Genomic DNA, 15,622 nt, shown 5'->3' with positions numbered 1-15,622 from the left:
GAGATCTAGGAGTCACTATTTCAAGTGACTTAAAGGCTGGAAAGCAATGTAGCAAAGCAATGAGGAAGGCTAGTCAGATGCTTGGTTGCATAGGGAGAGGAATCAGTAGCAGAAAAAAAAGACGTAACAATGCCACTTTATAGGTCATTGGTACGGCCTCATCTGGAATACTGTGTCCAGTTCTGGAGACCATATCTTCAGAAGGATATAAATACATTGGAGAGTGTACAAAGAAGGGTAACTAAAATGGTGCATGGCCTACATCACAAAACTTACTTGGATAGACTAAAATATCTTAACATGTATAGTTTGGAGCAGAGAAGGGAAAGGGGGGACATGATAGAAATCTTCAAATATATCAAGGGTTTTAACATAGTACAGGACGGAAACTTTCTTCAAAGGAAAATAAGTTCTAGAACACGAGGACATGCACTGAAACTGGAGGGAGGTAGGTTCAGGGGAAATGTTAGAAAGAATTACTTCACAGAAAGGGTAGTGGATAAGTGGAATAGCCTCCCATCAGAGGTGGTAGAGTCTAAGACAGTAGAACAATTTAAACATTCTTGGGATAGGCATATGAATATCCTTAAAAGAAATAAGGATTAAAAAGGCTTGAGATTACCTGAAGGGTAAAAAAAGGGGCAGACTAGATGGGCCAAAAGGTTCTTATCTGCCGTCAAATTCTATGTTTCTAAGTCGGTAGCATCTTCACTTGAACTAACAGGATGAAGTTATAACTGTTCATTGACTATATAAGTACCTGTTGTATGCTGCTCATTTATCTACCTGACTTAATAAAAAAAAAAATTATGAAAAAAAAAAAATATATATATATATATATTGTGTTTGGGCTGAATAAATTAAATTTTTGCTGGTGTTGCTTATGAGGCATGTCCTTTGGGGAGGGTGTGAGGCTTATAACACATAATGCCATAGTGCCACACACCAACTCCTGCAAATAAATGTAAAAAAAAAATTATTGTACAAAAAGTATAATGCTAACAAACCTAACTTTTTAATAGAAATAATCATACTACATATAGATTGAAACACACATTTTCAACCAGTTATACTTTGCAAAGTGTAGATTACCATTTGTCATAACTGAGTGCACATGGAACAATTTTCTCTTAAGCACATTAACATCAGCTTATTTGTAATGGGGTAAATCCGGCTATAGGACTTTTATTATCACTGCTTTTCAGTCTCCCATCTGGAAATATTGAAAAAAATTTAAACCGTTCTCCCATTTTATCTGGATCCATAAGAAATTTGTAGCTCTGTAATAACTGTTGTTGAATAGATGCATCTCTATTTCTTTCCAGAAGTACCTGTAAAATATAACAGAAGTGTATAACATAAATATAACAAAAAATGCAAAATGGTACAGCTGTGTACACACTGAGCAATATATTGCACCGTGTCCAGTTTTCATCAGCGACCAGAGACTCTGCCAGGGGAGCCGCAGAGGGAAACAGCTGATCGCAGGCCGACCATTAGGGGGCTGAACACGGGAGCGTGCACGTGGCGATTTTTTCGCTGCAGCACAAAGAAATCACTGGCATTATGGTTGCTCAGCGACCATATTTACAGCGATATTGCACCGTGTGTACACAGTTTAGGACTCCAATAGCTTGTCTACAAAAAAAGAGTTAATTTAATATGAAAAGCATCAATATATTTTGGAGCATGATAGCTTCTGCTATAAAGAGCGAGATAGAAGACATTAGGAATGTACTAACCACTAAGGTGTTATCCAGTTAGCCCCAATGCACTTTCAGACAATAAAAACAGCATATCGTCGAAATTTACAACAGATGGTTATAATCTCGGTGTTGGCCAAAAATGGGAACACATGGGATGCAGGAACAGTTACCGATCCCATGTGGCCGGTTATCTAGGACTATGCTGCATACCCCGATATGTGCCAGTATCAGGGCTAATAGGATAGTCCTTGGGAAACCTATTAGCAGCAGTAAAGTACCACTGCTAACAAGATATCTCCTTATGGGTGAGATGTACTAATCCCTGAAAAGTGATAAAATGGAAAGTGATAAGCCACCAACCAATCAGCTCCTGTCTGTCATTTTTCAAACACAGCCTGTGACATGGCAGGTAGGAGCTGATTGGTGGTTTATCACTCTCCATTTTATCACTTTTTAAGCTTAGTACATCTGGCCCTAAATCTCAAAAAGGAGACAACTAAAGCAGGGTTCTCAACTCCAGTCCTCAAGTACCACCTACAGCTAATGTTTTTTTGTGGATTTCTTTAATCCTGAAAAATTAATTATCCTACCTGTTTAAACAGAAATCCTCAAAACAAAACCTGTTGGGACAATATTGTGTTTGTGTAAACGCTAAGTTTAGTCTGGCTCTCCAAATGAAAGTCTGTAACCCTGGCTGATGCCCTCACAGTAGCAAAAGGCGAATACAACTAAAGTCGCAGCACTCAAAACAAATAAATGCCCAAAAGCAGCAGCATAATCAATATTTCAGTTTCTAAGCAATAAAAAAATGTTGAGGTTACCCTACTTCTGAGCATTAGGTTATTAAGTGCCACAGGTTACTGTGTGAACAAAAAGAGAAAAAGAGTGCACTGTGTTGATCTATCAAATTTAATGTATGCATAAAAAAGAGAAAATCAATTAATTATACACATAACCATACATATATAATACAAATATTAAAAGACAATGATCAATATCCAGTATTAAGGATGGGGTTTCAATCAATATTTCGAACTTTTTCATTTGGTTTATTAATATAGTCCCATCGCCTAAGATAAATTTGCTCTGTATATATGTCTATGAATTAGACTTGTACAGTTCAGCTCCTAGTGAATATGAAAGTTCATGTGCCTTTTTAAATGAAGTTTAAAGTTCCGTTCAATGTATAATTACCAGTCCCGCTTAGGCTAATTTACGTCTCAAAAGGAAGATGTTACTGACGGAGGATTTCTTCGTCCACTACCACCGGCAGGGCTCTGTTGTACTGAGAGCCTCCGTCCGGAGCAGGCAGTATGTCTCCCATTGCCCTTTGGATGTTATACGAGGGAAGAGACGTCTCACTCACTGGCCTGATGTTACAAGACGCTGTAGAGTTCGCCGCAGGTCACTCACAGCGGGCGGCCAATCGTGCAGTAATCCTGGAAAATGGTTTGAGGGTACAGGGCTGGAGCTGAGTCTGAGGGTTTTTTTTGGCAGAGCAAAGCTGGAAACAAATAACAAGCTTGACGCGTTTCTCCGTCCTACACAATAAAAAATAGACATACCCTGGGATTTGAACCTGTGAGTGCTGTCTCGCCCTTATGTGATAGCCCTCTGCCTTACCTCTGAGCTATTGACTCTTCTGGTTGTTAGTTTTGGAATTTAGATATATTTGAACTTAGTTTTGAAACCTTTAAATAAATAAAAATAATTAAGTTGATCTTTGGATGTCTTGAACCTGTGACAGTTTGACCTGTCTGGATGCTAATCCTTTTCTGTACCTCTGAGCCATCGGTTCTTCTTAAGAACGATGCCACAAGTAGAATTGATTTATTTGTAATAAATATATGTTTATTTTAAATGGAAAGTGTTATGTGAATTGATGATATCAACAGCATTAATATTGTAGTCTAATCATAACAAGATTTAAGAGATTAAACTATACGGAATACAAACACCTGTCACTAATGCACCTTTGGACAATGAGCTCTAATTGGAAAACAGGTGCAATACAATTTACCTGGAAAGGTGATTGGCCAAACTGCCTTTTTAAACAGGGACAACAGTATGACTCCTGAGCTTCTGAGGAAACAGTCGTTTGTGTAGGACGGAGAAACGTGTCAAGCTTGTCATTTGTTTCCAGCTTTGCTCTGCCAAATTGGCCGCCCGCTGTGAGTGACCTGCGGCGAACTCTACAGCGTCTTGTAACATCAGGCCGGTGAGTGAGACGTCTCTTCCATCGTATAACATCCAGAGGGCAGCGGGAGACGGACTGTCTGCTCCCGACGGAGGCTCTCAGTACAACAGAGCCCCGCCGGTGGTAGCGGACGAAGAAATCCCCCGTCAGTAACATCTTCCCTTTGAGACGTCACTCAGCCTAAGCGGGACTGGTAATTATACATTGAACATAACTTTAAACTTCATTTAAAAAGGCACATGAACTTTCATATTCACTAGGAGCTGAACTGTACAAGTCTAATTCATAGACATATATACAGAGCAAATTTATCTCAGGCGATGGGACTATGCTAATATACAGAGCTAATTTATCTCAGGCGATGGGACTATATTAATAAACCAAATTAAAAAGTTCTAAATATTGATTGGAAACCCCATCCTTAATGCTGGATATTGATTATTGTCTTTTAATAATTTTATTATATATGTATGGTTATGTGTATTAATAATTGATTTTCTCTTTTTAATATATACATTAAATTTGATCAACACAGTGCGCTCACTTTTTCTCTTTTTGATTTTCTGGTTGAGTTTTATTCATCTGGGTGCAGCATAATTATAGCCAGTGGTATTTTTGTAGAAAAATAGGTTCAGGAACTCTCCGGGACGGAGCAGAGTGGGTGGAGATATGGGCGGGGATATGGGCGGAGCTATTGCAGGAGTGGGGCATGTCCTTAATGAGCCGCAGGATGGCCACCCCTGCTCTATCAGAGGAGGCGGGGCCGCCCGGCTCTATGCTAACATCCCCCTCCCCTCGTCGCAGAAGCTGTGGGCACACTGATCGATGGATCAATGGTGTGGTGGGTGGGGCGAGCAGAGAGCACAGCACATCGCAGCAGGCCACCGCTGGGTTGGGTGGCCAAGCTGCAGTTCAGGAAGTCACTCTGAGCTGAGGCTGTGCATCAGGATTGGGACTATCGGGAGGAGCAGAGAGCTGACAGCCAGGGCTTGCCTCTGCTACTTCCTGGAGGCTAGCCCCGCCCACCACAAACACTGAGCACGGCAGGACTCGAGGCTCAGGCTCCATCCATCAGGCCAGCCCTGCTCTCCGTCCCTGCTCCTATGCTGCTGTGAGCTGCCTCCCTCAGATATGCTGTGATATTAAATAAAACAGTTGACTACATTGCCTGGTGAGTGCCCTCCATTGTATTGTATGTTTGCTGTGCATATTTGAATATATATATATATATATATATATATATATATATATATATTTATACACATATACACATACAGAGTACCACAACACTCACCATCCCTGCGAATGGGGTGCAAGCAGCACTCGCCATTCCCAGGTTGGGGTGAAGTGGCCTGTGACCACATGCTCTAATAAATACAAATACAGGGACTCGACACTCTCCATAATGAACTAACTCACCTTAGTATACAATTAATCAAATAAATAATGGGGTTTTAGTTCATGAATTGATCAATGCATTTAAGCTTGCAGCCCATCGCCAAGGGACCCCATTTCACTGCAAGTCCTACACTAACAATTGTCTCTCAAGAGCCTGCCAACTGCTGAAACATCATAGCTAAAGTAGACATGTGTTTTTTTGGCGATGGGCTGCAAGCTTAAATGCATTGTTCAATTCATGAACTAAAACCCCATTATTTATTTGATTAATTGTATACTAAGGTGAGTTAGTTCATTATGGAGAGTGTTGAGTCCCTGTATTTGTATTTATTAGAGCATGTGGTCACAGGCCACTTCACCCCAACCTGGGAATGGCGAGTGTTGTGGTACTCTGTATGTGTATATATGTGGGTTAATTTTTAATTAACCTTTGTTACTGTGATCATAGCTTTCTCTTTCACCCCAGATGAGCTAATTTATCTGTAACCTGTGACAGCTGCCCCTTTAATTCTAAGTCAGGTGTTGTGTTAGGTGACTGCCTCATCTTTAAAAGCCATAAGGCACTTGGCAGGTGAGCTTTAAACCAGGAAAAAAACACATGTCTACTTTAGCTATGATGTGTCAGCAGTTGGCAGGCTCTTGAGAGACAATTGTTAGTGTAGGACTTGCAGTGAAATGGGGTCCCTTGGCGATGGGCTGCAAGCCTAAATGCATTGATCAATTCATGAACTAAAACCCCATTATTTATTTGATTAATTGTATACTAAGGTGAGTTAGTTCATTATGGAGAGTGTTGAGTCCCTGTATTTGTATAAGATAGATAGATAGAGATATAGATAGAGATATAGATATAGATAGTAGAGAAGAAGCGGCACTCTCGGGAATAACAGACACGTACTCAGCAGTTTGCTTAACGTTTCAAATCTTGTTAGGATTTTTCATCAGAAGCAACATAGTAAGTGTAAAGACAGAGAATAAATACCTGATCCAAAGACGTGCACAGCCGGTCAATCACGGCTCCTACTTCCGCCAGCGTCTGCATGCGTGCCTCGGTGCACACTGATGACGTCACCGGCATTCCACGGTTGCTAGGTGACGGACACACTGCGTGCTGTCCAATCATCGGCCGCCGCGTTGCCTGGTAACGTTTCTGTGGGTCACAGAACATTAGCTGCCGGCGTCCATCAGTTGCCGGGAGAGCGGTGTAGAAAAAAAATATACATATATAAGTTACATGCTCAAATCAAAACAAAAAAGGACAATATGCATAGATAAATACAGAAAATTCAGAAAGCAATACTTCAGTATGCACAACTTTATAGTACCTTATGGTATAAAAACCAATTAGAAAAGGTATATCAAGAACAACTTATTTAAATAGATCCCTATGGTTAGGGTTATTTTAATTGCTTATATCGATCAGTTCCTATCAGCAATCTTTAGATCTGTGGATCTAAAAGAAACAGCTGAAATTGAGTTGTTCATTCAGTCCATGTGGACTGACCGTGTCCAATGTATATATCCATCGGGCCTCCCTTTGAAGAAGGATCTTAGCCCGGTCACCACCCCTTGGGTTGGGAGATACTCCATCGATGATTTTATATCGAATAGATGCTCGATTATGCCTCATAAGTCGGAAATGCTTTGCTACCGGCTGTTCCGTATCCTTGCCTTCTGCTGCTAATCTGATGGCACTTCGATGCTGGGCCATTCTTTCCTTCAGCTTACAGGTGGTTTTACCCACATAGGCAAGGCCGCAGGGGCACTTTATGAGATATATAACGTGGGTGGAGTTACATGAGAACACTTGCTTGATTTTAAATATTTTACCTGTACGTGGGTGGGAGAATGTGTCACCTGTCTCCAAGAAGTTACAGGTGGCACACCCTAGGCAACGGTAGTTGCCAGGTTTCTTTGTGAGGAAGTGGGCTGTTTGTTCCTTCTTAGCTTTCAAGGGCCCTGTTTTAACTACCCAATCTCTAATGCTTTTATTCTTTCTGTAACAGGGCACTAGGGTTGTGTCCTTGAGAAGGGGAAGTTCAGGGTCCATGTTAATAACTGGCCATAATCTTTTGGCTTTGCCCACCACCTTCATATTCGTGTCTGAATAATCTGTGACGAAGATCATTTTGTCCTCCATTGTTTTTTTGGGTTTGGTAACCCGAAAGTTCTCCTTGGGAATTCTCATCACCCGATCGACGGCTTTATCGATCATCATTTTTTCATATCCTCGCTCAAGAAATATTTTTGACATCACCTTAATCTGAACCGCCTCATCCTCCACATCACTGCAGATCCTGTTCCACAGTTGGGAGAATGGTAATGATTGCTTGAGTGGTTCCGGGTGGGAACTTGAAGCAAGGAGTAACGAATTGCCATCGGTGGGCTTGGAGAACACGGAGGTGCTGATTAAGCCATCTCTGAATTTGATTTTGACGTACAAGAACGCTATTTCAGAGCCACTGTGGCTAAATGAGAACTTGATGTCGTTATCTTGGGTATTGATAAACTGCATGATGTTCTCAAATTCAGCTACCGTGCCCCTCCATATGACAAATAAATCGTCAATGTAGCGTTTAAAAAAAGACGCATTTGGAGGTGAAGTCTGCATTGCCAAAAAACAGGTCTTGTTCGAGTTGAAACATAAAGCAGTTAGCGTAAGTCGGTGCTACGCAAGCCCCCATCGCCACTCCCTTGGTTTGAATAAAGAACTCCTCCTGAAAGATGAAATCGTTTCTAACAAGTACTAGTTCCAACAGTTTAAGGAATAGATCCACATTTGGGCCTTGATAGAGAGGATTGTCAGTGATGAGTCTTCTGGTTGCAGAGATACCCCTGTCATGGGGTATACTCGTGTACAGACTCACTATGTCTATTGTACAGAGTAAGTACTCCCCCTCAGTTAGGTCCATCTTAGTCAGTTCATTTAAGAACATTGTTGTGTCCCTTAAGTATGTGTCTTCTACCTGTATAACCGGCTGAAGGTATGCATCTAAGTATTTTGAAATGTCATACATTAATGACCCCCGCCCCGAGATGATGGGCCTCCCGCGGGGATTTTTCAGACACTTGTGTATCTTTGGTATCAGATACAGTACTGGTATAAGTGGCGTCCGGTTAATCAGGGAAGAATACATTTTCTTGGAAATTTGTTCGCATTCCAGCGCCTCTCTAAGTATAGAATCCAACTTGTTGATAAATTGTACCGTTGGGTCTTGTCCCAATCTACGATATATCGTGTTGTCATCGAGTTGTTTGAATGCCTCCGCCAGGTAGTCGCTTGTATTGAGAATAACTATCCCACCCCCCTTATCTGCAGGGCGGAGAGTTATCTCATCACGTTTGGATAGTGTAACAAGTGCTTTTCTTTCCCTGGAGGATAGGTTGTTATATGTGCCTGATTTCTTCGTAGGCATTTTATCTATGGCATTTGCCATGGAAGATGAGAAGGCTCGAATGGTTGTGCTGCTCGATGGGGGGTCAAACAGCACACGTGACTGAGGTGGGAAATATCCTAAGAAAGGACAAATGCTTATTGATTGCAGATGTCTCTGCGCAGCATATATTCCAGAAACTATTACGCATCAGAAAGCATGAGACGGACTTTGACCTCCATAGCATAACCCTTTCAGAGTATTACATACAGAAGAAAATCCCACGGGGGTTTCGAATAAAGAATGCCCCCACAATAGGCCGCAACAATGCAGAGTTTTGTAGGAAGTGGGCAGCAATTTTGAACCGGGCCTCATTTGATCTAATTCTATTGGTGGTTGAAGAGTCGACCAGGGAATGCAAAATCACCCGTGATAAAATCTCCGCATTGTTGCGGCCTATTGTGGGGGCATTCTTTATTCGAAACCCCCGTGGGATTTTCTTCTGTATGTAATACTCCGAAAGGGTTATGCTATGGAGGTCAAAGCCATCGATCGGGTGATGAGAATTCCCAAGGAGAACTTGGAGGACAAATGATCTTCGTCACAGATTATTCAGACACGAATATGAAGGTGATGGGCAAGCCAAAAGATTATGGCCAGTTATTAACATGGACCCTGAACTTCCCCTTCTCAAGGACACAACCCTAGTGCCCTGTTACAGAAAGAATAAAAGCATTAGAGATTGGGTAGTTAAAACTGGGCCCTTGAAAGCTAAGAAGGAACAAACAGCCCACTTCCTCAGAAAGAAACCTGGCAACTACCGTTGCCTAGGGTGTGCCACCTGTAACTTTTTGGAGACAGGTGACACATTCTCCCACCCACGGACAGGTAAAATATTTAAAATCAAGCAAGTGTTCTCATGTAACTCCACCCACGTTATATATCTCATAAAGTGCCCCTGCGGCCTTGCCTATGTGGGTAAAACCACCTGTAAGCTGAAGGAAAGAATGGCCCAGCATCGAAGTGCCATCAGATTAGCAGCAGAAGGCAAGGATACGGAACAGCCGGTAGCAAAGCATTTCCGACTTATGAGGCATAATCGAGCATCTATTCGATATAAAATCATCAATGGAGTATCTCCCAACCCAAGGGGTGGTGACCGGGCTAAGATCCTTCTTCAAAGGGAGGCCCGATGGATATATACATTGGACACGGTCAGTCCACATGGACTGAATGAACAACTCAATTTCAGCTGTTTCTTTTAGATCCACAGATCTAAAGATTGCTGATAGGAACTGATCGATATAAGCAATTAAAATAACCCTAACCATAGGGATCTATTTAAATAAGTTGTTCTTGATATACCTTTTCTAATTGGTTTTTATACCATAAGGTACAATAAAGTTGTGCATACTGAAGTATTGCTTTCTGAATTTTCTGTATTTATCTATGCATATTGTCCTTTTTTGTTTTGATTTGAGCACGTAACTTATATATGTATATTTTTTCTAGACACCGCTCTCCCGGCAACTGATGGACGCCGGCAGCTAATGTTCTGTGACCCACAGAAACGTTACCAGGCAACGCGGCGGCCGATGATTGGACAGCACGCAGTGTGTCCGTCACCTAGCAACCGTGGAATGTCGGTGACGTCATCAGTGTGCACCGAGGCACGCATGCAGACGCTGGCGGAAGTAGGAGCCGTCATTGACCGGCTGTGCACGTCTTTGGATCAGGTATTTATTCTCTGTCTTTACACTTACTATGTTGCTTCTGATGAAAAATCCTAACAAGATTTGAAACGTTAAGCAAACTGCTGAGTACGTGTCTGTTATTCCCGAGAGTGCCGCTACTTCTCTACTATCTACATTACCTGCCTACCCAAAAGGGCACCCGGGCCGCATATCAAGTTTGTTGCAGGGAGAGTGCCGATACTTTGGAGTCAGCTGCTGCAGAGATACAAATTGTGGACTGGTGTGCACGTTTCCAGGCTAGAGGCTACTGTGAGAAGGACATACAAACCAGTCTTAAAAAAGCAAGACAGATCTTTGCTTCCCCAACACTAAAGGACCCCATACACTATGTGATTTTGGGACGATTTCATCCGATTTCGGCACTTTGGGCCGATAACCGGATGAAATCGCCCCAAAATCGCAGGTGTGTGATATATGATCCGATCCGCGGTCCCGTGCGCATCGGACCGGATCAGGGAGGTCGGACGGTTAGCACATAAGATCATCCGTCCTCCCTGTATGCTATGCATATGCCTGCCCACCTGACAGGCATATGCATGCAGACACCGGGGGAGCACGGCTCGCAGACACGCTGACCTGGCCGGGCATGCTGTGATCACAAATAGCAGCGCTGCCGCTACGGGACGGGACGCACAGTGGCGGCTATTAGATTTTTAAAATACCTGTCAAATGACAGGCCGTTCTGTGATTGGCTGAGAGCTCTCTCAGCCAATCACAGAACGGCCGGTCATTTGACAGGTATTTTGAAAATCGAATAGCCGCCACTGTGCGTCCCGTCCCGTAGCGGCAGCGCTGCTATTTGTGATCACAGCATGCCCGGCCAGGTCAGCATCACTCGCCGCACCCGGCACCCGCCGGGAACTCATTTGAGAGCCGCCGCCCGCCCCCACTACTGCCGCTGCCCGCCCCACTGCTCCTCACCGCCCTGCAGCTCCCCATTTGTTTTACATGTGATAAATCGCAAGCGATTTATCACATGTAACAACTGGCTCATCAAGTGCCAAATTGTATGTGAGCCTCCCAGGGAGCTGCCGGGCGGCCACAGGAGAATTGGGTCCGACTTGTCCTAAGGACAAGTCGGCCTAATGTATGGGGGCCTTAAGTGCTAAGTGCAATGATGAGCGCATGACAGTGGTGGTAAAATGTGACACCCGTTTTAAAAGGATGGAGAAGACTATTAGGAATAACTGCCATATTCTGGAGGCGGACCCAGTGTTCCACAAAGTCACCCAAGCTCCTCCCTTGATCACAGCTCGTCGTGGTCAGAACTTAAAGGACATCCTATTAAGGCCAGATGTCACCCCGAGTCCGTCCACCGACAAGAGATGGTTGACTGTCAATACGGGTTGTCGTGGGCTAATTAGTCGGCCATTCTTTCACCATCCGCATACAGGAAGGAAACAGCACATTAAGCACCATTTGACGTGTATGATGGATCACGTGGTGTATTTTAAAGCTCAAACATCAAATATCATCTTTGAGCTATACGATGATTGACTGGGTCCCCCCACTAATGAGAGGGGGTGATAGGGGGTCTGTGCTCCTCAGGAAGGAGGTGATGTGGATCCAGAAACTGGACACTGTAGCCCCTAGGGGTCTAAACGAAAATTGTCCCATGTCAGTCTTTTTGTGAGAAATTAATATGGTAGGATGGTCTGAGCAACCTTTATTACAGTTTCCTAATTTTATATTTTCTTTTATTTAATTTTATTTTTTTTTTAGAAATTTTTATTTGTTTTTTTTTTAAAACACATATCAACATACATGAAATGGGTGCAGTAATGATTACAGGAGGATAGGTATTATTATGGCATTGACAGTAATATGCTTAACGCAAAAAAAAAAAATAACACAGAAACATCGTTGAATGGAGTACTCATTTGTACAAATTCTATATTATTTGCGAGGTATGATTCCTGAGTATTCTAAGCATTAAGTTATAGTTGGAGGTGTGGGGGCTCTAGTTGGAGGAGAGCGGGGGATGAGAGTGAGTAAGGAGGAATGAGGGAGTTAGGACAGAGGGGAAAGATAGTGAAAGGAAAAGTGTGGTTAAGGAAAACGGGCAGAGAGTCAGATATCTGAAGATTTAGGGGTCCAGAGGAGCTGTCGACGGTCAATAGGGCAGTGTCATGGATATGGAGGCATTACAGGGTAGTCAAAGGGGCTTCGGCTTGGAAGTGGGTTGTCCAAGGTAACCATATTTTGACAAAGTTGAGGGAGGTATCATGCAAGATAGAGGTAATTTTTTCAATTTTATAGGTAGCCCAGGTAGAGTTGATGGCAGCAGTTATGGATGGAGGTGAGGGGGATTTCCAATGTGCAGCAATGAGGCATTTCGCCGCTCCTAGGATATGATTTATTAGTTTTTGAGTTGGTGGTGGGGTTTTAGGTAGTGGTCTAAGTAATAAAGAGTAAAACGGAGATGGGGGCATTTGAGTTCCCGTGACTTGTTTGATCAGCTTGTGGACCTCCTTCCAGAAAGTTTGAATGGAAGGGCAGGAACACCAAACATGCAGAAAAGCTCCCCTTTGGCCACACATTCTCCAACAAGAGTCGGGGGATGTGGGGTAGATAGTGTGCAGTCTGGTAGGGATCATGTACCATCGGAAGTAAGTTTTATATGCGTTTTCCTTGATTCGTACCGATATGGAGCTCTTTGCTACAGCCATCCTAATTTTAGACCAAGTAGCTGGACTTAAGGTTTCTCCCGTTTCTCTTTCCCAGGCTAATTTATGGGCCTCTTTTTGCGGCTGATTATGAGATAAGAGTATTTGATATATGGTAGATATGAGCTTTTTGGTTAGGTGAGCATTTCTGCAATGAGATTCAAATGTTGTGCGAGAAAGGGAAGGGGCTGGTCGAGGGAGAGAGTTATAGAAGTGGCGAAGTTGAAGGTATTGATAGAATACATGGTTTGGGAGGGAAAATCTGGATTGCAGTGAAGCGAAATCAGGGAATGTTGATAGGGGAGCAATGTCTAGTGGGAAAAGAACATTGTGTCTTGTCCAGGACTGGAAGGACTTGTGATCCATCCCGGGGGTAAAAGTTGGGTTATTCCAGATAGGGATCAGTAGGGGGTGGAGTGAACGTAGTTTGTAGGTCTTAGTGCTAAGGTCCCAAATGCGTAATGTATGTCGGGTAGTGGGGAGAAGAGATGCGGAGGGGGAGGCGATCTGTAGGGTGAATCCACAGCAGAGTATACAGAGAGTAGTGCGCTATGCTGTTGGATTCAATGGATGTCCAAACCCTCTGTGTTGGAGGAGCATGCCAGAGAATGCTCGGGCCAGGTGTACAGCACGGTAATATTTGATTAAATCCGGTAGTCCAAGCCCGCCTGAGGTGTGGTGGTTTTGAAGTAGTCTTAACCTAACTCTGGCCTTTTTCCTGGCCCAAATGAATTTGTTTATATCCCCCTGGAGTTGTTTTAGGGATTTGGTGGGTATAGGTATAGGCAGTGTTTGCCACAGGTAGAGTAGGCGGGGAAGAATAGTCATTTTCACTGCCGCCATGCGTCCGAACCAGGATATGAATTGTGTATTCCACGAGGAGAGATCTGATTTAATAGAGGCCAAGAGTCTAGGGAAGTTTGCAGAGTACAGATCTGAGTAATATTTAGTTAAATATATACCAAGGTATTTAAGTTTGCTATTTTGCCAGCAGAGGGGGAAAGCAGTTCGAAGAACTGTTAGGTCAGCAGGATCGATGTTTATATCTAGGGCTTCAGATTTAGTGGTGTTTATTTTGTAGTTAGAAAATTTGCTGTATTGTTGGATCTCAGTTAGCAAGGTGGTAAGGGAGTGGAGGGGGTTAGTCAGAGTCAGTATAACGTCGTCAGCATAGAGAGCAATTTTGTGATCTGTGTGGCCTATTTTAATGCCCGATATGTTAGAGTTGAGGCGGATTCTAGTGGTTCCATAATCAGGGCAAATAGTAAAGGCGACAACGGGCATCCCTGTCGAGTGCCATTCTTAATTAGAAAAGGCTCAGATATATGAGGCCATTCACTAAGACAGATGCTGAGGGATTATTGTATAGGGAGAGAATGCCGTCTAGGAAGGGACCCTCGAAGCCCATATGGTGCAGGGTCTTCTGAATGAAGGGCCAGGCTACCCTGTCAAAGGCCTTCTCTGCGTCAAGTGCCACCACTAGAGTAGGCAAGGAGTTTTTATTGGCTAGGTGGATCAGATTGATAAGTCGTCTAGTATTGTCTGAGGCCTGACGGTTTGGTATGAAGCCAACTTGATCTGGGTGAATTAGGGTTGACAGAAGCGGAGCTAGTCGATTAGCTAAAACTTTAGCGAATAATTTAAGGTCGTTGTTCAATAGAGATATGGGTCTATAGTTACCCATTTCGGTAGGGTCTCGGTCAGGTTTGGGAATGACAATTTGTTGGCTCTAGAGGTAGCCGAGTCGAGCGAGTGTCCTTGTAGTAGTGAGTTAAATAGGAGTGAGAGCATAGGTAATAGGGCTGTGGATAGTTTTTTGTAGTATAGGCTGGTAAATCCGTCCGGGCCAGGAGCCGCGGATCGTCGTGATGTTTTGATGGCATCTAGAATTTCCTCTGGGGTGATCGGTGAGTTAAGAGCAGTATTTTGAGAAGGGGAGAGTTTGGGAAGGTGGCATGAAGACAGGTAATTATTAATATCTCCTGTGTCTGTGAGGGATGACGGATCTGTGGGTACAAGGTTATATAGGGATTGGTAAAAAGAGCGAAAATGATTCGCCATTGTTTTAGGGTTGTGGGTAGTAGAGCCGTCTAGGCATTTAAGGGAGTGTATTCGGTTTTTGGTTCGTTTAGCCCGTAGCTGATTAGCTAATAGGGAGTCGGCCTTGTTGGATTTTTCATAGAATTTTTGTTTTGCCCACAAGAGGGCTTGGGTGGCTTTATTGGTGAGGAGCTGGTCTAGTTGGCCTTTAGTTGAAAGAATTTTAAGATACGTGCGTCTTTTAGGGAAACGTTGATGTAGGTGTGTTAGAGCTGTCATAGATGTTTCTAATTCATGTATTCGAGCGTGGGTAGCTTTCCGCTGAGCTACGGCAATGCTGATTAGTTTTCCTCGGATGGTGGCTTTGTGAGCTTCCCATAGTGTAGATGGGGAGATGTCTGGGGTATTATTCAGGGCATAGAATTCATTGATAGCTGAGTCTAGATCAGTAGCTATGTCGGGTTTTAGAAGTAGGGAGTCATTGAGG

General features: G+C 43.2%; 1 protein-coding gene across 2 annotated transcripts in view; it reads right to left on the bottom strand.

Annotated features, from left to right (window-relative positions):
- Window positions 1–993: 993 nt before the first annotated feature.
- The window catches only part of NDUFAF7 (NADH:ubiquinone oxidoreductase complex assembly factor 7), a 114,999-nt gene continuing 100,370 nt past the window's right edge, over window positions 994–15,622 (bottom strand). For both annotated transcript variants that reach the window (XM_083176433.1, XM_083176432.1), the window contains one exon: window positions 994–1,331. In XM_083176433.1, coding sequence (XP_083032559.1) covers window positions 1,146–1,331 — 186 coding nt within the window. In that variant the 3' untranslated portion in view covers window positions 994–1,145. The remainder of the gene's footprint in view (window positions 1,332–15,622) is intronic.

Source organism: Crinia signifera, chromosome 3 (genome assembly GCF_055691185.1).
Source record: "Crinia signifera chromosome 3, ASM5569118v1, whole genome shotgun sequence".
Lineage (NCBI taxonomy): Eukaryota > Metazoa > Chordata > Amphibia > Anura > Myobatrachidae > Crinia > Crinia signifera.
The sequence above is the reverse complement of the archived record's forward strand: the minus strand, read 5'-3'. Positions and strand labels throughout refer to the sequence as shown.